Below are 23,736 nucleotides of genomic sequence, written 5' to 3' on the forward strand. Positions count from 1 at the left end.
TCTATTTCGACTGTGCGTACGTTATACTTTACACGACACATAAAGTACGCAAAAATACTTTATTTAAGGCCTTAAGTAAACATCGTAATTTTGTAAGCGATTATTCTAAATTCAGAGTATTTTTACATAAATAATATTGCACAGAAAAAGGGCAAGTAAAAATGAACTTTTAGTTTACTTAAATCTTTGTTTGCCATGTTTAGAGGCTATTAATGTATTTAAGAGCAACAGCAATTTGTTACTGGCTGCTAGGTGTAACAAAAATTATGTTTTCAGAAACAAAAAATAAAATACTTAATTTTTATGCTGAGTACTTTTTTTTTAACCTTTTAGTCGAGAAATACTTTATGTAAAGCCTAAAAAGGTAGCAACCCTAACTATAACGTCGAATAACTAGACTACTTTTACGTAGAATTCTCAATTCATTCAGATTTTTAAACACTAGGTCGGTTAAATTAGATTTTCTGTTCTATACATGCATAATACATATTAAAAGAAATCAGTAGAAGCAGCGTCGAGACTATAGAAAATATGTAAATGAACTACTATTACTTATACCAAATGGTTCATTTTTAATATCAAACGTGGTACCTACCCAAGATAAAAATGTTCAGTCTCTCAGAGTCACTGAAAGCGAGACTCCGTCTCTCATCGAGTCTCTCTGGTGTCGCTGAAAGAGACTGTCAAAAAAACTCATTTCGTATCCAGTCTCCGAACGAGATACTCGAATCTCTGAATTAACAATTTTATCGTTCGAGTCTCTCATATAGAGACTGTGACAGATCCATAAAACACCTAGGCAATAACTGACACACTGTGAAAGACGCTCTCAGAGACGCTCTCAGATATGCTGAAAGACTTTGAGAGACTGGAATGTGTAACTGAATGCCTAATATTAACAATTGAGATGTTGTCATCAGTTAAAGTAATAGTGGTACAACACTTTTCTTATAAGCTTGAAGTATCCAGTTTAAAATTTTAGTTTCAATTAAAATCGTTGTTAGCTAGATCTGGAAGTCCGACTTAATTTGCAGTAATTCAGTTAAGTAACCGAAATTGATTCTAATTTGAACACACCTTAATTATTCCAATGTCGTTCTCATATTCTGCGATAGAATACAGTTTGTGATTAAATATTTTAACGACTTTTCGCCGTTGTCCGTCCTCGTTCGTATTCGATACTCCAGCCTGCACCAAATAGCCTGTGACATCAGAACTGCAAAAATATGATTTTGTCTAATATGTATAAGCATTTACAGTCGCTCTACAAGGCAATTTTTAAAATTATACAAAACCATTTATAATTCTAGGATTCTTTTAAATGTTAAAATTTGCGCATTACTATTTACAATTCTTCCTCCATTTTAACTTTTCTTTAATATTAAAAAGAACAATTAAACGGTTATTTTGAAAGACCATTTTGGTTCCAATATATTAGTTCTTTGCGTATTCAGAAGAAAATAAGAAGAAAAGGAAATACGCTTTTCTTCATCATCTATACAATTAACAATACAAGTCCAATGTATTTAATTCATGCCCGTTACTAAGGATATATGATAACTGATAACTATTGAACAAAAACTTAAGCGTAGTCGTTTTATAACGCGTCAATCAAAACTTATAGCTAAATATAATAAACTTTAATTTTTTCAATTTTTATACCAAAATTATTATGTTCATTAATACAGCTCTTGGAAAGGAAAGGAAAACTTCACTACAATTTAATTTAACTTTAGATTCTAGGCGTTCCTGCCGCTATATACTATATAGCATACAAACATACTGAATGCTCATTATTTCACCTACTTTTCAAGACAATGAGCAGCAGTGAGAACAAATTTATCGGCAATAATTGATCCTCCGCACATAAAGTTTTCTATGTCATTGTTAAAAGACAGCGCCACTTGGTAAGGGTAGTCTGCAATGTTAGCTTTATCTCCATTAATTATTCTATTACTAGGTTCATCCATGTAATCACTGTCGAAATTATCACTTGGATCGTTTGGATTTATGGAATTCAAACATTCTGACTTGCTAGCAGACGGTGATACTGAAAAGTCATTTCTGCGTTTAGATCTGTGTAACTTCCCGAGATAAAAATGTTCAGTCTCTCAGAGTCTCTGAATGCAAGACTCGAGTCTCTCTGGTGTCGCTGAGAGAGACTGTCAAAAAAACTGTTTAGCGTCCCTGAACGAGAGACTCGAGTCTCTCATAGAGAGATCCTGATTTCGTATCCAGTCTCTGAACGAGAGACTCGAATGTCTGAACGAGAGACTCGAATCTCTCAATAAGTGGTGTCTCAATAGACATGGTTAAAATTTTCTAAGTTCAACATATTTCAGAGATTCCAGTCTTTCTACGAGAGACTCGAGTCCCTCAATTTTTCAGTTTTATTAATTCAATCTCTCTGTGAGAGACTCGAATCTCTGAATTAACAATTTTATCGTTCGAGTCTCTCATATAGAGACTGTGAGAGATCCATAAAAACACCTTGGCAATAACTGAGAGACTGTGAGAGACGCTCTCAGAGACGCTGAAAGACTCTGAGAGACTGTAGAGAGACTGAAAATTTTTGTCTAGGGTATTCAGATTTTGTAAAATTCAAGGGAAACCGACGTCCTGATGAGGATGGAACATTCCTTCCGATAAGTTTTGTGTCAAAATAACTTAATTTTGTAGAAATTTATCATTTAAATAATAATTATTTTCATCAGGATTAATTCACCGATATTTACCCACCCCCTTTCCTATCTGGTGTTAAATGGAACGATCTTCCTGTTCAAAGATCAAAGTTCAAGGATCATGACGAATTGGAATGTAATTTAGACTTCTACTCTCACTTTCGTACAATCCGTTTTTTAATATCAAGAAGAGAGAGAATAAAATTAGATCTTTTTTATTACCTTTAATATGAATTTCATTACGACTAGGGACGATTGCTAAAATATAACGATTAGAATGAATATTACTATTATCCTATTCTATAACTGTATGCTCATAATTATATAAGATGTTTGGTTCAACTGAGAATAATCAGACTTTTCAAATTTAATTACCAATTTCATACAATAATATTTCTTTTATGTACTAGATAACAAAAACATTGCTGTGAAAGTAATAGTTATACCTTTTTATAATTTAATTTAATTTTATTCTCTTCACTTCCAGATGTACTGTTAATAACAATCTTTGTGAATTTTTAACGTCGTATCGTTACTTACCGCTTATGGCAAAAAGGATAAAAAAAAATTGATAAAGGATCTTCATTTCCGAACAGTTCTCAACTACAAATTGCACATAAATAATAATTTTATATTGGTACACGAAAGTGATTTAGCAACAATAGCACGCAAATAAATGATTATCTATTGACTGTAATATACTCCTACTGGACATTCACTAATAATTATCATTACTTATATTCGAACAATGTCTTCATAATAATATTCAACCATTGTTTTATGCGTATAATTATTTAACACGCACAATTTACAGTGCGAATTAATTAAGGCATTTGTTCTAAATTTATTTTGTGAAGACAAACTTCATAGGATATATCGAGTTGCTTTCCATTGTTTGTCCGGTTAGTCTTGCTAAGGTACTTTTTTCGATCGTTTTCCCAAGAATGTAAAAGACTCATTACTATACTTCGTTTACTTTCTGTAGCGATGTGGCCTTCAGTTTGACTGGCGCAAAGTAGAAAAGAACAGCACTAGGCCAGAAAAGGAAGGAGACAACTCTCGGCCGAACTCTTAACCGGTGAGGAGCGTATAATCCGTACAGTACTGCACGGAAAAATTGACCATTTTATCCGCTACAATTGCATTGCTCAAATGTGCTGTTATTGGTACCATTTACTACTGAAAATATCAACGAGATGTTTATTTATATTTGAAGACATACAAAGGCTTTAACGCTTGTTTTGGACTCGCACTACTATTCATGATTGAACAAAATTTTTGGCAGGTACTGTATGAAAAAGTATGTTTAATGAACAACAATCGAGAGTTTAATGAGCTTTTTTCTCCTTACCTACGATTTTGCCAGCGCGCATCCAAGACATTGGAAGGGGCAAATCGCTACAGAAAGTAAATGAAGTATACTAAGACGTTCAGCCATTTATCTTTTTTTCACAATTCTGCTGGAAATTCTTATCACGTCTATGATGAAATTTTCTGGGTAGACTTTCATAGACTATTTACTTGCTTTCCTTATGCTGAGTGTTTTAATAGCGTTACCTTTTTCTTTATTTTCTCTTTTGATGCATGGGTAGTTTGGTTGTACGAAAATTTTTGAATGCGTCGTCTTTTCAATTTTTGCGTAATATTTTTTTGGCCTCCTTCTGTAACTTCCTTATCTGCCAGCATTTCTTTCACTTCAAGTTCCTCGCTGTCTGCAACTTGACCGTGTTTCTTTCACTAACTTGCTTTCTGGCAATCAATAAGATCTCTCTTGTGAATTTTCTTATCAGTTGATCGTAATGTTTTGGTACACACCCTTAGGGCTTGCTTTTTTCTATGTACCATGTCTACGACATGTACCTCTTGAATGGTTCTGATTCCAATTTGTAATTCTGAGCGTCATTTTTACCTCATCGACTAGATATTGTTGCAATAGAGGCAGAGATGAGGTCAGTTCAATCCATATTTACTTAATAAACACTTAAAAACTCCAAAATTTTACAAAACGTTCAGAAAAATAAAACGCGATTCGGCACCCAAGATGTCATCCTCATTAAAGACTAAATTAATCTTGAATCTAAACCTTTCTGAGAATTTTAGCCGAAACCGTTAAAAATAAGCAAAACAAAAGTTGCTAAAATGGGATCCGTTTTAAGGATGGGGTTTGTGGGAGGTCTCCTGGTGAAACTAATTGATGGTTCGGATAAGAGAAGGATGAGTAGAAAGTACCTACATATATTGTATATGCTTCGTTAAACTACCTTTAAGGTAAAATCAAAGGCCTTGGGTTAAAGGCATAAAAAACAGTAGTTAAACTTCTTGATGAGTCCGAGTTTGGGACAGGATCACTACCATGAGATTGTCTTTGTTATTAAATATTTCAATACTGTCTAAAAGAACCTACTTCATTGTGACTATGAAAAATATGGGAAACTACGCTAGATTTATCTATTCTATTAAATCTAAGATGAGCTACATGCCTATGTTTAATTACTTTTTACTGAATTACGAACTGATTGTCGCAACATCAACGTTTTTAGTTACGATTGAATGCGATCATAAGCTCATTGCCATCAAAAAGTTGTTTCATTTATAGAATTAAAAAATGATCACACACAAAAAGTTGGTTATTGAAAAGAAAAAACACCTGGGTTTGGACGGAAAGGTTCCTTTAACACGTGGATTGGAAGTAGAAAGGGTGTGGTGTTTAATTAAAAAAAAATATATTTTTTTTGTAAATTCTGTTACTTTTCCTACACTTAACATAATACAAGAAGGTTTTCATTTCATTTCAAACAAATTTTTGAAAATAAAAATAAATGGAAAACAAATAGCAATCAACCACTTACATTAATAACCAATATCGTAAATAGCGGCTAATAATAAGATAATAAGTACATGTTATTGTATATTACAGTTTAGTAGATGTAATACATAATCAAATGAACAAACCAAATAGTTTTTATTCATTCTTCGAAATAATATTGTATATCCAGTTAAGAAAATACGTTACATTTGTGAATATGACAGGATCACCATGGTCGCATACAGTTCCATGTGAAACTACCCCTATGATGTATCCATCTTTCGCGACCGGCGAACCTGAATCTCCCTAAAAATTATCATGTAACAAACGCTTAAGCTGTTGGTCAGAAAATTATCATCGAAACTACCAGGTCGCCCTAGACCTCATTAGTGTACCATAGCACCATAGGCAGTCTCGACAAATTACAGAAGAAGCAGTGTATCGCCACCTGGTGGGTTTTTGTTGCTCTTGAAGTACTTCATTTGTTTAACTGGATCGACGATTCAGTTTTCATACATGATAAGAACGATTAAGCTCAGAAATTTATCGATACTGCCAGACGCGAATTTTTCTAGATCTCATCAGCGGGCTTAAAGGCAGACACTCTCCATAAGTTTCTGACGAAGCCGAAGAAGATTCCGAAGAGCAAATTTATGTAATATTCATTAATGTCAATTATTAGTTCAGTGGCCGATATTAGGTATCTAGGAAGTCAGATTAGTCAGGACTAGGGATATAAAGCAGAGGATAGCGCAGGGTCGAGTCGCCTTCAATAAAAAGAAGTCACTTCTATGCTAGGGAACGGTCAATTTAGAAATTCGGAAATGGTTGTTAAAGGTGCATGTTTGGAGCACGGCTCTGTACGGGTGCGAAATATGGACAGTAGGCGCGACGGAAAAGAAAAGGTTAGAAGCGTTCGAAATGAGGTGTTACGGGCGAATGATGAGGATACCGTGGATAGAGAACGTTACAAATGAAGAAGTATTAGAAAGAGTAAGAGAACAGATGACTCTATGGAAGTCAATAAAAAATAGGCGAGATAGGTTGGTAGGACACCTTCTCAGACATGAAGGTCTAGTCAGAGACATATTAGAGGCAGAAACGGAAGTTAGGAGGGGTATAGGTAGACCTAAATTAGATTACTGTTCGCAAATAGTTAAGGATATGGGCTGTTATAGTTTTAGAGGAATACGAGTCTTAGCTCAGGATAGGAAAGAGTGGAGGTGCGTGTCCAACCAGTCTTAGAATTGACGACGTTATGTTGATGATTAGTTCAGTGGCAGCAAATAATTACCAGAAGGCGATACACTGCCTCTATTTGGATATTACATGCTTTTACTATCTAGAAAACGATACACTATTTAGAAGTAGGAAGCAGTTTGTATTCGGATATGTTTTAGGAAAATATGAAATTGTATATTGTCATTATCTATTCAACCATTAATTTTATTGTGAAATTTATGAAAGAATCTTAAAATGTGTATTCACTTACATAACATATATCGAGACCTTTTGGTGTATCTACACAAATCATTCTGTCTGTTATTTCAATGTTTTGCGGCCCATACTTTCTTTTCATACATTTTTCCCGGGTTGTCGATGGAACTTCTAAAGCGAAAAGGTCTACATTTGGTGTACCGTACTGACCGTATCCTATTATTGTTACCATGTCGCCTTCTTTAAAACATTCACTATCAGGCAACTTTATCTTTGCTACTTTCTTATTGAATTCGAATGGTTCATCAACCTGCAAAAGAGCCGTTTTAATCTCTTGTTAAACGGCTGTTTGAAAAGCGGGAGTCTAGTAATTAATTAATTTAAAATTATTTTCATATCTTCATTAATGCAAACGATTTTTTCAATTAAATAACTACTTCTTATTTTAAGCAAATTAATTAGAAAATGCTTCTATATTCGGTTTTTATAGAGGTAAATATCTCAACCAAATCGAGCAAATCCCTACTTTAAATATCGCTCACAGGGGTTTCAAAGAGGAGTACTTGTCTAAAAAACGACTAGCTAACATACTAAAAATGAACAGAAAACAATTCGTGCAGTGGTACCTCGAGATACGAGTGCCCTAACATACGAGTTATTTGAGATACGAGCTGTCGAGCGAGCGAAGTTTTGTTTTGAAATACTAGCGACATTTGAGATACGAGGTTTTTGGCCCTTCTCTTAAGAAACATCTACAGGAAAACAACCTACCCACGCAAGCCCTTCTCGTCCTCGACAATGCTCCTGCTTACCCACCGATCCTCGAAGATGACATCCTCGAAGAGTTCAAGTTTATAAAGGTTCTCTGTCTACCACCTAACACAACTCCTATCCTACAGACCATGGAGCAGCAAGCGATTTCTAATTTTAAAAAGCTGTACACTAAGCACCTGTTCCGGCGCTGCTTTGAGGTGACAGAGAACACAAACCTCACCCTTCGACAGTACTGGAAGGATCACTTTAACATCGTGATATGCCTCAGAATTAGTGATCATGCCTGGCTGAGTGTTACAACGAGGGCCTTGACCTCTACATGGAAGAAGCTGTGGTCTGAGTCTGTAGCCGACAGGATTCGAACCCGAAGTGCCAGTGGAGTGTCTCTGGGAAAATCCATGGGCCTGGTGATGGATAAGAGAGATGTGAACAAGCTCGTCCAGGAACATTGTCAGGAACTGACGACCGAGGAATTACAAGAGCAGCAATCGGGGGTTCTGCAAGAAATTGATTTCGAGGAAGAGTCAGAGGTGGAGGAGATTATCTCTACAAATGATATAAAAGAGATCATGGGAATGTGTTTTATTCAAAAACAGTTACAGTAACATTTTTGGAGCTGGAACGGATTAATCGCATTTGAATGAATTTCAATGGGGAAAATTGGTTTGAGATACGAGCAAATTGACATACGAGCAAGGTTACGGAACGAATTAAACTCGTACCTCGAGGTACCACTGTATAGCGACTACTTCCGGAAGTATAACGGATGCGTAAATGTACTACGATTAGTCATGTTTTGACCTCACGCAGGTACTTTAACATAACAATGTGGTAGGTACCTAGTACACAATTTTTCTCCTATTCCCTTCTTTTACTATTAAAACTATTAATTAGTACTCATGTATTATTCTTTTACGCTAGCAAAAATATATTGAAACAATATAAATGAAAACAATTACTTATGGTTAAATGTTCTTAATCGCTGCTAAGATTGAAATGTGAGTTTTGCGGATTACACATATAGAATTATGTATCGATGCCCTAGACTTAATTAAATATTTATAAACATTGAGTTCGGTAATTGAAATAGATTTCACATTGAACATACCATAAGAATTCCAATGTCGTAATCAAACAACTTTGAATACTTTTCATGTTTAAATACTTTAACGCCCTGTCGTTGTTGTCCCTCTTCGTCCAAATTCGATATTCCAGCTTTCACACGATAGTCTTTACTTTCAAGACTGCAAAAATACGATTTTACCTAATATATCGCTTATTAGATTATTTTATAAAATAAGCTTTCTTGTTTTGAATCATATTGAGATACAGTTTGTACAGTTTAAGTAAAAGTTTTAATAGAAAATATAAACATTGTAAAAAAAATGTAATCCTAGTAACAAATTAAAACTAGTATTATTTACAATCTTTTCAATTCGATGATGTTGCCTACATAGAAAGGAAAAGGGAAACTTTCATTGTATGCTCTAGATATCAGTTTCTTCATAATTTTGGAAGCTTTAGTAGAATATCGAAATAGGCTTAATCAATGACTTCAGGTAGATAAAAATTTTAGTAAAATTCGTACAATTTTAATATACGCGGATGTTTCATTAATGAAAATGAAAAAAAACAACAATTGAGATACATAAATGCTAACTATAACTTGTTACGTTTTTATACTCAAACTTTAATTAATGATTTTTACTTACTACTACTTTATTGATTCATTCATCACAGCAATTAATTAGTATTACGTACTCAACACTGTAGGCCGACAGATCCTCTATTAAAGCTATTGTTAAATACCATTAAGAAGCAATATTACGGAATTTTTATGGTCAATCTATATTTTATTTTTACAATCTATACCGGAAGAAGCAAACCAACAAATAATAATATTATTAACTCGCTACCGTAATGGACTACTCCATACGACCCCTTTGAAGTTGGCATAGCAAAATTAGCAGATAAAAATGTAATCCACCAGATAAAGAACTGCAAATTAGCCTCAAATTAGCTGTGAAGACGTGGGAAACCCAACAACAAAAGAAATTGTAATATCGGTTGGAAAAATCGTAGACAGCTAGAGCCAGTCTCATAGTAAGTCACTAATTAACTGCTGGCCATGTAGAATGTAAACTTTCGACCAGGGGGTTCGAAGTTTTTTCAAAATCGAGCCTTTTTCCATCTTGGCGGCACGACAATTGCCACATCGAGTAACGTTACAATAGCTCACCTTCAACTTCGCCTAAAACTTGCTGTGAATATTTCGAAGATTAGCCCTGAAAACCAAAAACATGCCACGATTCGGGAAACCCGAAAACAATATTTAGAATGAATACTTATTATCATCTCATAGAAGTTACAGAAATTATGAAAAAAAAAGTTATAACTCCCTGGTTAGTTAGTATACAGTAGCGGTTAATAAACCGCTAATAATGAGCCCGGTTCTAGATATCCATGCTTTTCCTAATCGATTTAACAAATCTTTTGCTTACCTCATTCGAAGTTATGTAAAACTGGTTTTTCAGGATTCGGTAATTCTTATTTTTTGCGGCTAATTTGTGAAATATTCACAGCAGTATTAAAGTTCGAGTGCCTACTATAATTTCAGTCGATATTAAAGCGGTTGGTGGACGCTATTTTGAAAAACAAATTCGAACCCCCTGATTACTAACTTACATCGTCAGTAGTTAATTAATTATCACAATGGTTCTAGATGTGTTGAATTTTCCTAACCGGGATTTTCGGGTTCTTCAGGTCGCGGCTAATTTTTGCTTTTACTGCTAATTTGCATTAATTATCGGATACTTTATAAGAAGTAGGTAATGCCCATGTATCAAGTAGGCGAAACACGTGTCTGCTCGAAAAGTTTTTGTGGTAATTAGGGATGAGTCTTCTTTTTAATTTTTTTAAAATAAGGATGCTTTATACTTTTGCCTGCTAATTTCGAAGGGCTTATATATTATGGATAAATATATTTAAAAGTTCTGTATTTCACCAACCTTACAAAACAATGAGCGGCAGTGAGAACGAATTTGTCTGCAATTATTGCTCCTCCGCACATTGCTCTGCCACTTTTAAAAACCACCACAACTTGATAAGGATATCCTTCGATGTCAGTATCATTTTCCTCACTAAAGATTCTATTAACAGGTTCGTCCATAGAATTACTGAAGAAATCACCATTTGGCGGTAGATCTTCCGGATCTATGGTATTCAAACATTCCATCATCCTAGCAGATGGTGGTATGTCTTCACCACTATAATCTTTATCTTTTCGATACCGATAACGCAAGCGTGGTTTAGATTTATATAAGTGGGAATTTTTTATAAAAAAAGGGGCCGGATAATGACGTCGTGGTGAAGATCGAACATTCCTTTCGAAAAGCCCTGTGTCGGAATAACTCAATTTGTATTTGAATAATTACTTTCATAAAGATTAATTAATCGATATATACCCATTTTGTTTCTATTTTGTGGTAAATAAATAGATTCTCTGGTTGGACTGTAATATAGACTTGTACTCCCATCATTATGGAATCCGTCTTTGGATGAGAAGAGAAGATAAAATTAGATTTAAATTTTACTAGTTTGCTTTGTTAAGACTATTATTTGCTAAAATATAACGACTGAGGTGCTGTCCATTAGAACGAATATGACTATTACATTTTTTTGCGACCGTATGCATTTCATTATTTCCGATGGTTTGTGCAAATGAGAAATAATCAAATTCATAAACTCCATATAATAACACACATTTTAATTAAAATCTTGGCGTTTGTTTATTCAATTTTGTTCTATTCAGTTCGAGATGTTGACGAAAGCAATAGTCTTTCATTTATTAAATGAGAGGAAGGGAACATTAATTAATTAATTGATTAATTTTCAATTTGTCTATGTATATACGCAACGATTTCACATATCACATTTATATAAGATACTATATTTATATTATCGGTGCTATTTACTATCAAAGCTAAATTTATAGTATTAGCAGTAAGGGGCATAATAAATATATGCCATCGTAGATACTTTATTTGAGTACACTACAGTGAAAGCTCTTTATTCGCGGGGTATACGTTCCATAAATATGCTGCGAATACAGAAACCGTGGATATGGAATGGTAATTAGTATGGAATCATAAGAGATACATTCTAAGGTTCCAAAATAAAATCAATTTATTGATAAATTCGCAATTAAAATTAATAGTACAGTACATACACAAAAGACGCCGATACATTAAGGGGATTCAGTAGTACACGCGCCGTAGAGTAAAACCATGCTTATCGGTTCTAGATACCATGAGTTCAATATTTGGAACAGAGGTTTGAAATTTTGTACCGAGATATATAAAGCTTTGATCTAAAGCTTGTCGAAGAGCATTTTTTAATATCTATTGAAAGTACGTGCCCTACAAGAAGCATCAACTTTAAGCACTTGGAAAAGCTTTTAATGACCATATTATTGAAAACCAAAAGCGTACCGAGTTAGTGTGAACCTTTGTCTGTTACCATACAAAAAATTAAATATTTATTTCACAACGTTAAATCACAATGTTTAGAACAGAGACCCATGTTTTCGAAAAAATTTACACTAAGCACGAGCGGTCTATTGCGGTCAATCTCCTTAATAAATGACACCGAATCCTTTCCTGTTACCGATTGCGACCGCAAGTAATAGAATTTGTAACCACGAATGCAGAAACTGGGTTGCAATTTTTTCACCCGCGTGATAATGAAAACGCGAATAAGGAAACCGTGAATAAGGAACTTTTACTGTATAACATTTCACTGAAAATATTGACACGGTCAGCTTATTTGTGCAACTGATCTAATTAAATCTAAGTAAAGCAATCATTGTGATCCATATGGTTAATGCATATCTACACGCTATTTTTTACATTAAAATAGTTAATCGTGAAACGGTTTTATGTTGACTTAGTATAATGCCATAAATATTATAATGCAGACAAAGATGAGCCGTTTCTTTTGTAATCTGAATGCTGGAGATATCTTTTGTCTTTCTCTTATTTATTTGTTTTTAACGTCATATCGCAACTTACCGCTTACGGCGAAAAGGGGCAATAGAACATGATACAACGTTTTCATTACCGTACAGTTTACAGCTACGAATAGCACATAAATATCAAAATTATTTTATATACAGGAATGAATTTTAACTTAACTAACACACCAGAAAATGACTAAGTATTGACTGTAACAGTATATATGATAATTCACCTCCTACTGAACATTTACAAATAATTATCATTACTTATATTTGAACAATGTGTTAGTAAAATCTAATCAAAATTGCAACCACTGTTTTATCCGTAGAGTAGTTATTGATCACGCACAATTTACAATACGAATTGACTTTCGGTAAATTAATTAACTTTGAAGAGTTTTCATAATGATATTTATTTAACGGGTAGGGATTTACAATGATGAACTACTCCTACATTCTTTGGGAGTCCAAGCTTCGTAGGATTTATTGCGTTACTGTCTGCTATTTGTTCGGTTAGTCTTTCTAAAGACACGTCTTTCTTTCTTTTGACCGTTTTCACAAAAGTCCACATTTTCAGTTACCATAATATTGAAATGGATCATACGTTCTTTACCACAAGCATCATTTATTTCATTTATGGAATTAAAGATGGTCACACATACTACGCCAATTAATTATTATTATAAAGGGTTAGCAAATCTAATACTGTTTGAAAAGCAATAATGAAATTATCTTTTTATTTTTAGATTTGTTTTTTTAACGACATTTTTGGAAAATTATAACTTGTGTATTACCAATAATTTCTTATCTCGTGTTAACATAGGCGCTATCCCCAAGTACCTAATACTTAATGTGAATTTTCTGAGAGAAGCATGAGACGTGTATTCGCTTACGAAACAAATACCAGACTCCTTAGGCGGCGCTGTACAAATCAGTTTTTCTGGAATGTGACTTTTTGTTCCAGAACAGTCTTCTCGGGATGTCAATGGTATTTTTAAGACGTAAAGTTGCTTATTTTTTTCAGCGTTTACACTGGGATTGCTCCGATCGAATCCTGTTACTGTCACAATGTCACCCACATTAACACATACATCTTAAGGCAAATTTAGCTTCGCTATTTAAGTTAAATCGTTGCTGGATAAACGAAGACTTAAAAACTTAATAACAGTATCTAATTTAAAATCTTATTTACATTATTTTTGATTGTTGCTTAATGTAAAATAAACGAAAATATAATTTTTTCAAGCTATACCTTTAGAATTGCAATTTCATAATCATAGGGATTATCAGAATACTTTTTGTTTTTAAATAGTTCATCGACACCTCGCAGTTGTTCATCTTCGTCTAAACAGGATCTTCCACCTACCACCCCATAGTCTTTGACATGGCTACTGCAAGAACATGATTCCCCCTATTACGCAAACGGTTGTGACAGTTGTTTTACAAATTAATTTAATATAACAATCTATGGGGTGGGTCTGGACTCTGTGTGTCGCATCACTGGTGCGACCCTTAAGGTCCATACGAATAACTTCTCAGTACGGGAGGCACCTGATTCAAATCAACAAAGCAACTGTTAGCACTAATTTACAGTATCTAGTACTGGATAAAAATATCTGATTTATTTCAAAGTATCGAGGTATACTTCATTTACTTTCTCTAGCGATAGCCCCTTCCAATGTATTGGATGCCCGCTGGCAAAATCGTAAGTAGGGAGAAAAAAGGTCATTGTACTCTCGGCTCTTGTTCATTAAACATACTTTTTCATACAGTACCTGCCTAAAGTTTTGTTCAATCATGAATAGTAGTGCGAGTCGAAAACAAGCGTTAAAGCCTTTAACATGTCTTCAACTATAAATAAAACATCTCGTTGATATTTTCAGTAGTAATTGGTACCACACATTTGAGCAATACAATTTTAGTGGATAAAATAGTCAATTTTTCCGTGCAGTACTGTACGGATTATACGCTCCTCACCGGTTAAGTTTTTGGTCGAGAGTTGTCTCCTTTCTTTTCTGGCCTAGTGCTGTTCTTTTCTACTTTGCGCCGGTCAAACTAAAGGTCACATCGCTAGAGAAACTAAACGAAGTATATATAGGAATCAATTAATCAGATAAATATTTTTCAGTGATTTTTAGAATTTATTAATCAATTAATTGTTTAAATAAGAAAACGACTCGGCCGAATGTTATGTAATTCTTTTAGGATCATACCTACTGCCGTGAATACGCTTCGATCGCTATCTTAACGAAGTCGATATCTTTTGGTTGCGTTTTAATTTTGAAAATTTTACACAAAACTATTTATAATTTCAGGATTCATTTAAAATGATATTGAAATTTGCACAAGTAATTTATAATTTTTTCTCCACTGTTTACCAAAATTTCCCTTCTTTTATTATTATTAAAGCTATCAATTAGTATTCATGTATTATTCTTTTACGCTAGCAAGAACATATGCTTAAAGTTCTCAATCGCTGTTAAAGTTGAAATGTCAATTTTGCGGATTACACATATAGAATTATGTATCTATGCCCAAAACTTAATTAAACATTTATAATAATTGAGTTCGGCAATTGAAATAGATTCTACATTGAACATACCATAAGAATTCTAAGGTGGTAATCACTTTTCATGTTTAAATACTTTAACGCCTTTTCGTTGTTGCCCCCTTTGTCCAAATTCAATATTGCAGCTTTCACAGAATAGTTTTAAGTATGATTTTGAACAAAATGTGTGAACTGCTGAAATGTAAACGATTCTCATACCCTTCAAATGTATTTTAATTTGCTGTTTGATTTTTTCACACACAAATTTAGTATTTGACCGTAATAGAATACATTAAAAGTGTGAAATTCATACATATCAAAACTTATGTATGTATTTTTCAAGCAGACAAATTTTAGTCACACCAAACATCTGTGTGACGTATGAAATTCATACACCTAAATCACACACTTTAGTTTGCCGTGTATCTGCCTTTACACGGACACGTCATTATTTAAAAATTTATGAAATTGAAAGAAGGCAATTTCTTAAACTAAGGGTTCGATAAAATTCAGGATGGATTTATTCACTGAAGTGAACTCTTGATTTCATTCTGCTACAGTTTGAAATTACCTACAAATATAAGCACATATAATAATTTAGAGGGTGGTCATTTTTGTGATTTTTCTTGTCACGAAAAGGGTAACCTACGTCACCACACATCTATTTCCCCGGAATCACGGAATTGGTAGGCGGACCTTGCGCCACGGAAATTAATTGCTTATGGATTGCGGAAAATTTTCATAATAATAAAAGATAATTAAGTGGTCGTTTATTAATTCATGTATATTTAAACTTGTTATCCAATAGGAAGAAAATTAGGAGAAATACTTATGCATTTAAAATACCTTAAAACTGTATCCTCTTTGCCCGCCTACAGCTTTCAAATAATTGTCTTTACCATGATCAAGACGTCAAAAATATCATTTTTGACATGACATACGCTTTGCCTTTTTACAAAAACAAATTTTTGATTTTCAAGTAATAAAAAGATACTTACATTGTAAATAATAGTTTTAACTCATAGTAACATGACTTACACTCAAAGAAAAAGGTTACTTAAAATAAAAAATAAAAATAAAAGTTTAATAATTTTAGTCCAATGTACTCTAATCAATGTTAACATTAATGCTTATTACATTACATTTGCCGCACTTACAGCTGCTATCCTTGGAATCACCATTTGGATTTGGCGCTGGATAGTTTGGATCCTCGACATTCAAACATTTTGATTGGTTAGCAGCTGGTTGTGGGTGATTACTACCATTACTGGGGGGATAAACTTCACTCCGATAATGCGAGCCTGACTCAGGTTTGAAAAAGGGTGATTCTTTTGTAAATGGGGGGAACGGAGGCCGATGTCTTGATGAAGATGGAACACCCCTTTCGAAAGGCTCTGTATCAAAACAACTCAGTTTTGGAAAAAATGCATCATTTGGATAATAATTACTTTCATGAAGAGTAATTAATCGATATTTACCCATTATGTGGCTGTGTCGTGGTTGAAAGAGACGAGCTGCAACGTTATCTATATCTCTCCTTTTATCATCGTAGAATCCGTCTTTTGATAGAAAGAGACGATAAAATTAGAACTAGATTTTACTAGTTTGCTCTGTAAAGATTTTTATTACCTTTACTATCAGGCTCTTGTTGATCAGCCATTTTACTATCACCAGAGCAACCATGTCCATTACAATGACTATCACTATTACATTTTTCTGTAACCATATTTTCATTTCATTATTTCCGATGGTTTATGTAAATGAGAAATAATAAAATTCATCAATTATAATTATGAGTTCTATACAATAATATACACGTTCTGACGTTTATTTGTTCAATTTCCTTTTATTCAGTTTAAGATGTAATATCTATTCAGAAAAGCGAAATCCTTTCATTTATTAAATAAAAAAGAAAGAAACAATGGTTGATTAAACGGCAGCCGATTAATTTACAATTCGATTATCTGTATATGCAAGAATTTCTCACGCCATAATGAAATAAGACACTTTATTTATATTTTCGATGCTATTCCTAGTTTCAATCAAACATGAATTTAAGACGTGAGTAGTATGTGACATAATAAATATGTTATCGTATTTAATTCGAATACACTATAATATTTGATTAGTTATATGGGTGATCTAATTAAAAAAAAAAATACAACGTGTAATTATACACCACGCTACTGAAGTGAAACTTCTTCAAATACACAAACATATCGGGATGGGGGTTAAGGAATTGATTTAATGGTATTATTTGTACACTATGAATTTAAATTTTACACTATACATGCCGGAGTTGCCTGTAACGAACGTTGCATTGAAGCGCACTCACGGCTCAAGCGATCCCCACTACGAACTCCGTTGCATGATTTCGTTACACAGCAACTCGCATGAAACGAACTTACCCTACCGTGCGTAAAGAAGATTCATTCAAAAAGTTAGCTGTAATTCCTCAGAATGCGTATAGAATAAGTTAGATACATGAAAATGTATTCCGTGACTTTAGTTTAAAGTAAATAGCAAACAACAGAATTTTCTTGTTTTATACCTACTATTGTCACCTAACAATTACCTAGAATCCTTTGATCCTCAAACACAGCGGTCCAAAAAAATTGACCGTCGAATGAGTTTACATGTTTTGGTTAGATATCGGGTGAATTTACATACGCCTGTCATAACGTGTAACTTACCGCTTGTAGCTAAAATGGTCAAAAGAATATAACAGAAGATCTTCATTACCGTACAGTTTACGGCTACGAATTGCACAAATATCAAATTAATATTTTGTACGGGTAAGTGTTTTAACAACACTGACACACAAGTGAATGATGAAGAATTGGCTGTAACGGTATATATAATAATACAACTCCTACTAGACATTTACCAAATAATTATCATTACATATATTTGAACAATGTCCTAGTTAAATTCAATCAAAATTACAACCAATAATAATTACTGTTTTATGCGTAAAGTTGTTATTGATCACGCACAATTTGAAAGACGAATTAACTTTATGCGAATTAATTAACTTGGAAGCGTTTGCATTAAGATATGTATTGAGTTGCTCCTACTTCTTTTAAGAGTCCGAATTATGTAGCATTAGTTAGTAGCTGGTGGGAATTAAATGTACAAACGAAAATTTTTCTGCTACTTCTTCTTTTCCATTATGACTAAATAACCATGTATGTCCGAGATAAAAATGTTCAGTCTCTCAGAGTCTCTGAAAGCGAGACTCGAGTCTCCGTGTCACATCGAGTCTCTCTGGTGTCGCTGAGAGAGACTAAAAAAACTGTTTAGCGTCTCTGAACGAGAGACTCGAGTCGCTCATAGAGAGATCCTCATTTCGTATCCAGTCTCTGAACGAGAGACTCGAGTCGCTCATAGAGAGATCCTCATTTCGTATCCAGTCTCTAAACGAAATCTCTGAACGAGAGACTCGAATCTCTCAATAAGTAATGTCTTGATAGATATTGTTAAAATTTTCTAAGTTCAACATATTTCAGAGATCCCAGTTTTTCTACGAGAGATTCGAGTCTCTCAATTTTTCAGTTTTATTCATTCGGTTTCTCTGTGAGAGACTCGAATCTCTGAATTAACAATTTTATCGTTCGAGTCTCTTACACAGAGACTGTGAGAGATCCATAAAAACACCTAGGCAATCACTGAGAGACTGTGAAAGACTGTGATAGACGCTCTCAGAGATGCTGAAAGACTCTGAGAAACTGGAGAGAGACTGAATATTTTTTTAAATAATTGCTTCAACGATTGAATTTTTTAAAATGCTGAAATAAATGCCTAGGCCTAAAGGCATTCCCAGAAGAAACCTAACCCAAATGAGAATGCATGGTAACTGAGAACGAAATGTTAATTTGTGGTTTCACATTAATAAAATAAATGTAATTTATATTAAAGAGCATTAAGACCAAGTTTCATACAAACTTTGCCACCTCTTTTCAGGGGTTGAATTTCATTGTAGGTTTCTTATTCCTTATACACAAAAAATATGCTCTTTATATTATTTTAATATTTAATATCCAGGCAGTAACCGCTTACCTTCCCTATATTCAATTTCATTTTGATTAAAAGAAAATAAGTAGTGAACTATTGATTTCTTCAATTTTCAATTACTAGTAAGTTCGTTATCCGTTAATTAATGTAATTAATCTCTATTGATTTTTGAAATGAGGCGTTAGTCTTTATATGTGATATTTGTAAAACTACCTACTAACGAATGAGTAATTTCACATTTCATAAATTGATTATTAGTTTTATTAATAGTCCATGTTTTCCACTAGGCGTAATTCGCAATTGTTTTAAGAGATCGCGCATGTAATTAAAGCGAACGTGGAACATTTGTTTTAATCTAATTAAAAACTAGAGGTTCCCGATGAATAGCTACGCCATCTTAGTCAATGTTTTACTCAAAACAACTCTTGAGAGTGGAGAGTACTTTTGAGTTTTCTGCCACTTCGCATAGATTCATCTCATATACGTGAGCCGTATGATCAGTCGTTCCGCACTCTTTTTTAATCAGTGAGGGTTGCTGAGACTTTTAGTTAGATGTACGGTACTTACACATACGTCACATGAATTACTATCAAATGCAGGTATGTGTCATAACAACTTAAGTAATAATTGTGGCATGCCTCCAGTATAAAATTAAAATGAACTCATACTCAACTTTTATCTGCTATAAGTTATCTCAAATTAATGAGGAAAATTTTGTTACCGGAAGTCGAACCCGGCACAAAGCAATTTAAGCTAATAAAACCAATCCGCTGTCTAATAGGCAACAAAGCTAAAAATATAATTTGAAATTTGATTTTCAACAAATCTACATATAATTTTCTTAAATTCACTAAATTTATGTTTTTGTTGGGCTTCAGATATTTAAAATTCTACAAAATCATTAATAACGTTTCAGGATTTTTTAAATCAATATTGGAATAAACACCTACGGTTTCATCTTCAGTTTCCAACATTCATTAAGTTTCATATAACTCCATCTCATTTTGATAAACACAATTAGTTCTAAATTCCTTGACTAAAAAGTATAAACCCAATACGAAATTGTTAACAAGAAAACCCTACGTATGGATTCTTCAGTACAATGGTTATTTTGGAAATTTTCACTCACTAAATATTATTATCCTGTCTGTCTAGTTTGTATTGTATCCCATTAGTTTGTCTACTTTTATTATTTTGATGTTGTGTGCCAATTAAAATTATAACTTCTGATAAATTTTATTATTATTATTATTTTTATTAGAGATTAGGTACCTACTAGATAAGATGAAAACTAAGCGAAACAAATGCGTTCAACAATTTTATTTCCATAAGACCATTGACTTCTTTAGACGCCTTTCAATCCGGTTGGGCGAAGTTAAAAGGGTCCGAAATCGATAAACGCCATTTCATCTTTCACAGGACACTTTTTATAACCCTGTTATGCCTTGCTACAATGTGAGAACTGGGATATCCGTTCTGCCTGTTTACACATTCGCTCATTCCTTTCGAAAATAAAATCGCTCAAGTAGTTAAAAGAATATATACGCATTCAGCAATAATCATTAATCCTTTCGAGTAGAAATTAGTCATTATCGATATCGAACATGTCACAAAGAAAGCGAACATGCTGATTTATTTCTTATGATTATTAACGTATGGGTAGGTAAATGCTAATTCATTTACTAAAGTTTATCGATTGCATGCCGTAGGTAAAGATTAAATAAAAACTCAATTGACGCAAATGTTTGAAGTGAATTTTGTTATTGTTGTTAAACAAAATATGAGGAATAATACGGTAGATAGATTCGTATATGATCTTATAAATGCTTCACTTTTCTCAAAACTTATATCTTTCATTGTTTTCTAAATTAATGCAATTAACAGTAATAATAAATGTAGTAATTAAGTAACTAAAGCGGACTCATGACTCGCCCCTATAGTTATCACAAACACTATTTTGATTAAGGCACACGTTTAGTCTAGTTTGAGGCATTATAAATGTAAGACTACTATTCTGAGCGAAACACGTGTCCGTTCTACACAATTTAGGGTGCCTTTTTTAGTGATGTATGTACTTAAGCTCGTAGTTCTATATAGAATTTTTATGAAAGTTTAACGATAACTACTTGTAATCTACATCGCTTACTGAATAGAGAGTATTTATATTATACTAGTGACCCGCTCCAGCTGATACTAAATATATTTTTGTTTTGTTTAGATTATTATCGAAAAGGGGAAATCTTCAAAAGATACCCCCTGAACATACTAAATATACTACAGAATGTCATTAAATACAACATTCACAGTTTTTTCGTCATTAGACAATACAAACCGGCCTCCCGGCAGGTACCACCGCAACCGCTATGTCCCTGCATTTTAAATCTGTAATATCTTCGAAAATATTCATTTAAATTACATGCTGTAAAGGGCCATATTGATCTATATTAAATGCACAATGTATTTAAGGTACTTAATTGGATAAGAATTAATGCTGCATTGCCTACAATCCCTTCGTAAATAAGTCATTATTTCTTATAAAAACTAAACGATAAAAATGGTTTTTGTGAGAGATAGACATATACCATCACGTACTTTTTTGTACACCCTTTTTAGATGTACAATATTGTAGTACATTATTTTTATCTATCTCGTAGGGTTCGGCCAGCGTTTGCAATGTAAGCGCAAAAAACTGAATTTATTTATGACTTCACATTAGAAACCTCTAAAATTATCAGTGTTTCCCTACTATATTATGCATGTATTATACATATAAACCTTCCTCTTGAATCACTCTATCTTTAAAAAAAAACCGCATCAAAATCCGTTGCGTAGTTTTAAAGATTTAAGCATACATAGGGACAGACAGTGAGAAAGCGACTTTGTTTTATACTATGTAGTGATAATGATTTGATTACTAGATGCAGCTTGAAAATAGTAAAAAATACACATCATCATTTTCATTATGTCGTCAGTCCTAAGACTGATTAGACACGCACCTCCACTCCTTCTTATACTGAGCTTTTTTTCTCATTTCCCAGAAACTAGAACATCTTACATCCTTAACTATTTGCGAACAGTAATATAATCTAGGTCTACCTCTACCCCTCCTAACTCCCGTTTCTGTCTCTAATATGTCTTTGACTTGCCCTTCATGCCTGAGAAGGTGTCCTACCAACCTATCTCACCTATTTCTTATTGATTTCCATTTTATCTGTTCAATTATTATTTCTAACACCTCTTCATTTCTAACCTTCTCTATCCGTGGTATCCACATCAATCGAGCGCCGCCCTCCAAACTTACACCTTTAACAACGTTAAAAAATACATATGCTAAACTATTTCCAAATTTAAAATAATTGTCAACGTAATATGTTTGTTCCCCTGATTCACCTCATTTTGACTGTGATGTTACATTGACCTCGTAATAGTAGTTATTTTAGAAAATGAAAATTAAGATTCATTAAAATGAAGTACCTACCTAATACTAATACAAGCATTTTCTGCATCGAACTTCGCTCTTAAGCATGCACGTTGTATCGTAATTTAGCGAATACAACTTAACGACATCGCCTTTATATACCTTCAGGTACTAGGCTAGTGACTAATTAAGACTTATGGACGCGAACGAGCTAGGCTTCATTTTAGTACATTGAGTTGACAAAGTTTGCAATGGTTCGGTAATGAAGTTGGAAGCCGATTTTAAGGATGGAATGGTGAAACTAAAACTTTAAGGAGTACCTGCAATGCAATTGACTACAATTGAGCGAATACGAACAGTTTTGGAAATTAATTTAGGAGCGATACGAAAATGCCACACGTATTTCTATAATTGATAACATTTATCTGTAGAACAATAACCTATTTATGGGGTCCTGATTTTCGGTTGAATCATTATTATAGGTATTGACTTCAACACTCGGATGGCATATCTTTGTGAAATAGCAATATCGCTCGTTATAAATCCTTAATGGTGGCTATTTCTCCTAACATGTCTTATTATTGCGTGTACATCCGGCAGCGAGAAATTGTAGCAATTAAAGTCGACGAAAGTTAAGAAGCTAGTTATTTTTCTTAATGGAAAGAACAAGGATTAGGTATCATTCAACGTCATGTCATTTTTATTACTAATATGATGATACGTATGTACTAATACTACTAGGGTTGCCACCCGTACTTTATTATAAAGTATTGTACTCTATTTCGACTGTGCGTACGTTATACTTTACAAGACACATAAAGTAGTCAGAGTACTTTTATATCAATAATATTGCACAGAAAAATGACCTGATTTCCCAAATCTGTTCAAAGTAGTGTCACTTTTGCTGTCCGTTCCGGCCACTTCAGCATTTACGGAAAGAGTATTCTCTGTTATGAACGCAAAGTGGCGGGACGACAGGAATAAAGCTTCATTAAAACTAATTAAAAATGAACTTTTAGTTTACTTAAATCTTTGTTTGCCATG

The 23,736-nt window shown here is 33.5% G+C and overlaps 4 protein-coding genes across 8 annotated transcripts in view; 1 reads left to right on the forward strand and 3 right to left on the reverse strand.

Moving 5' to 3' along the window:
- LOC108736724 (heparan sulfate glucosamine 3-O-sulfotransferase 1) overlaps nt 1-23,736 on the forward strand; it is a 135,512-nt gene that overhangs the window by 51,413 nt on the left and 60,363 nt on the right. The window lies entirely within an intron of this gene.
- LOC108736706 (chymotrypsin-1-like) lies at nt 1,063-3,332 on the reverse strand. Its single transcript, XM_018469237.1, has 3 exons — nt 3,222-3,332; nt 1,807-2,050; nt 1,063-1,216 (listed from the first exon to the last, which is right to left on the reverse strand). Exons 1-3 carry the CDS (start codon nt 3,265-3,267, stop codon nt 1,063-1,065), a joined length of 444 nt encoding a protein of 147 aa, XP_018324739.1. The 5' UTR covers nt 3,268-3,332.
- The window catches only part of LOC108736720 (chymotrypsin-2-like), a 172,427-nt gene continuing 154,008 nt past the window's right edge, over nt 5,318-23,736 (reverse strand). Inside the window, exons 1-6 of one of the 2 annotated variants that reach the window (XM_018469265.1) lie at nt 12,768-12,917; nt 11,163-11,249; nt 10,707-11,094; nt 8,807-8,942; nt 6,980-7,234; nt 5,318-5,793 (exon numbers count right to left, since the gene is read on the reverse strand). In XM_018469265.1, the coding sequence (XP_018324767.1) occupies nt 5,644-5,793; nt 6,980-7,234; nt 8,807-8,942; nt 10,707-11,094; nt 11,163-11,249; nt 12,768-12,813 (1,062 nt within the window). In that variant the 5' untranslated portion in view covers nt 12,814-12,917 and the 3' untranslated portion in view covers nt 5,318-5,643. Of the gene's footprint in view, nt 5,794-6,979; nt 7,235-8,806; nt 8,943-10,706; nt 11,095-11,162; nt 11,250-12,767; nt 12,918-23,736 lie in introns of those variants that run through there. The other variant, XM_025974194.1, reaches the window with a different exon arrangement.
- LOC108736723 lies at nt 16,036-18,067 on the reverse strand. Its single transcript, XM_018469269.1, has 4 exons — nt 17,954-18,067; nt 16,890-16,976; nt 16,739-16,819; nt 16,036-16,654 (listed from the first exon to the last, which is right to left on the reverse strand). The coding sequence occupies exons 1-4, from the start codon at nt 17,997-17,999 to the stop codon at nt 16,368-16,370; spliced, it is 501 nt and encodes a 166-aa protein (XP_018324771.1). The 5' UTR covers nt 18,000-18,067; the 3' UTR covers nt 16,036-16,367.

The sequence above is a fragment of the Agrilus planipennis genome, unplaced genomic scaffold (genome assembly GCF_000699045.2).
Source record: "Agrilus planipennis isolate EAB-ADULT unplaced genomic scaffold, Apla_2.0 scaffold119, whole genome shotgun sequence".
In the NCBI taxonomy this organism is placed as follows: domain Eukaryota; kingdom Metazoa; phylum Arthropoda; class Insecta; order Coleoptera; family Buprestidae; genus Agrilus; species Agrilus planipennis.

Coding starts and splice junctions, on each gene's coding strand:
- LOC108736706 (XM_018469237.1), bottom strand. CDS start 3,267: ATGAAGATCCTTTATCAATTTTTTTTTATCCTTTTTGCCATAAGCG. Junction 2,051..3,221: donor TATCCTTTTTGCCATAAGCG/GTAAGTAACGAT, acceptor ATGACTTTTCAG/TATCACCGTCTGCTAGCAAG. Junction 1,217..1,806: donor GCTGCTCATTGTCTTGAAAA/GTAGGTGAAATA, acceptor ATATTTTTGCAG/TTCTGATGTCACAGGCTATT.
- LOC108736723 (XM_018469269.1), bottom strand. CDS start 17,999: ATGAAGATCTTCTGTTATATTCTTTTGACCATTTTAGCTACAAGCG. Junction 16,977..17,953: donor GACCATTTTAGCTACAAGCG/GTAAGTTACACG, acceptor ATATGGTTACAG/AAAAATGTAATAGTGATAGT. Junction 16,820..16,889: donor ACAAGAGCCTGATAGTAAAG/GTAATAAAAATC, acceptor TTCTATCAAAAG/ACGGATTCTACGATGATAAA.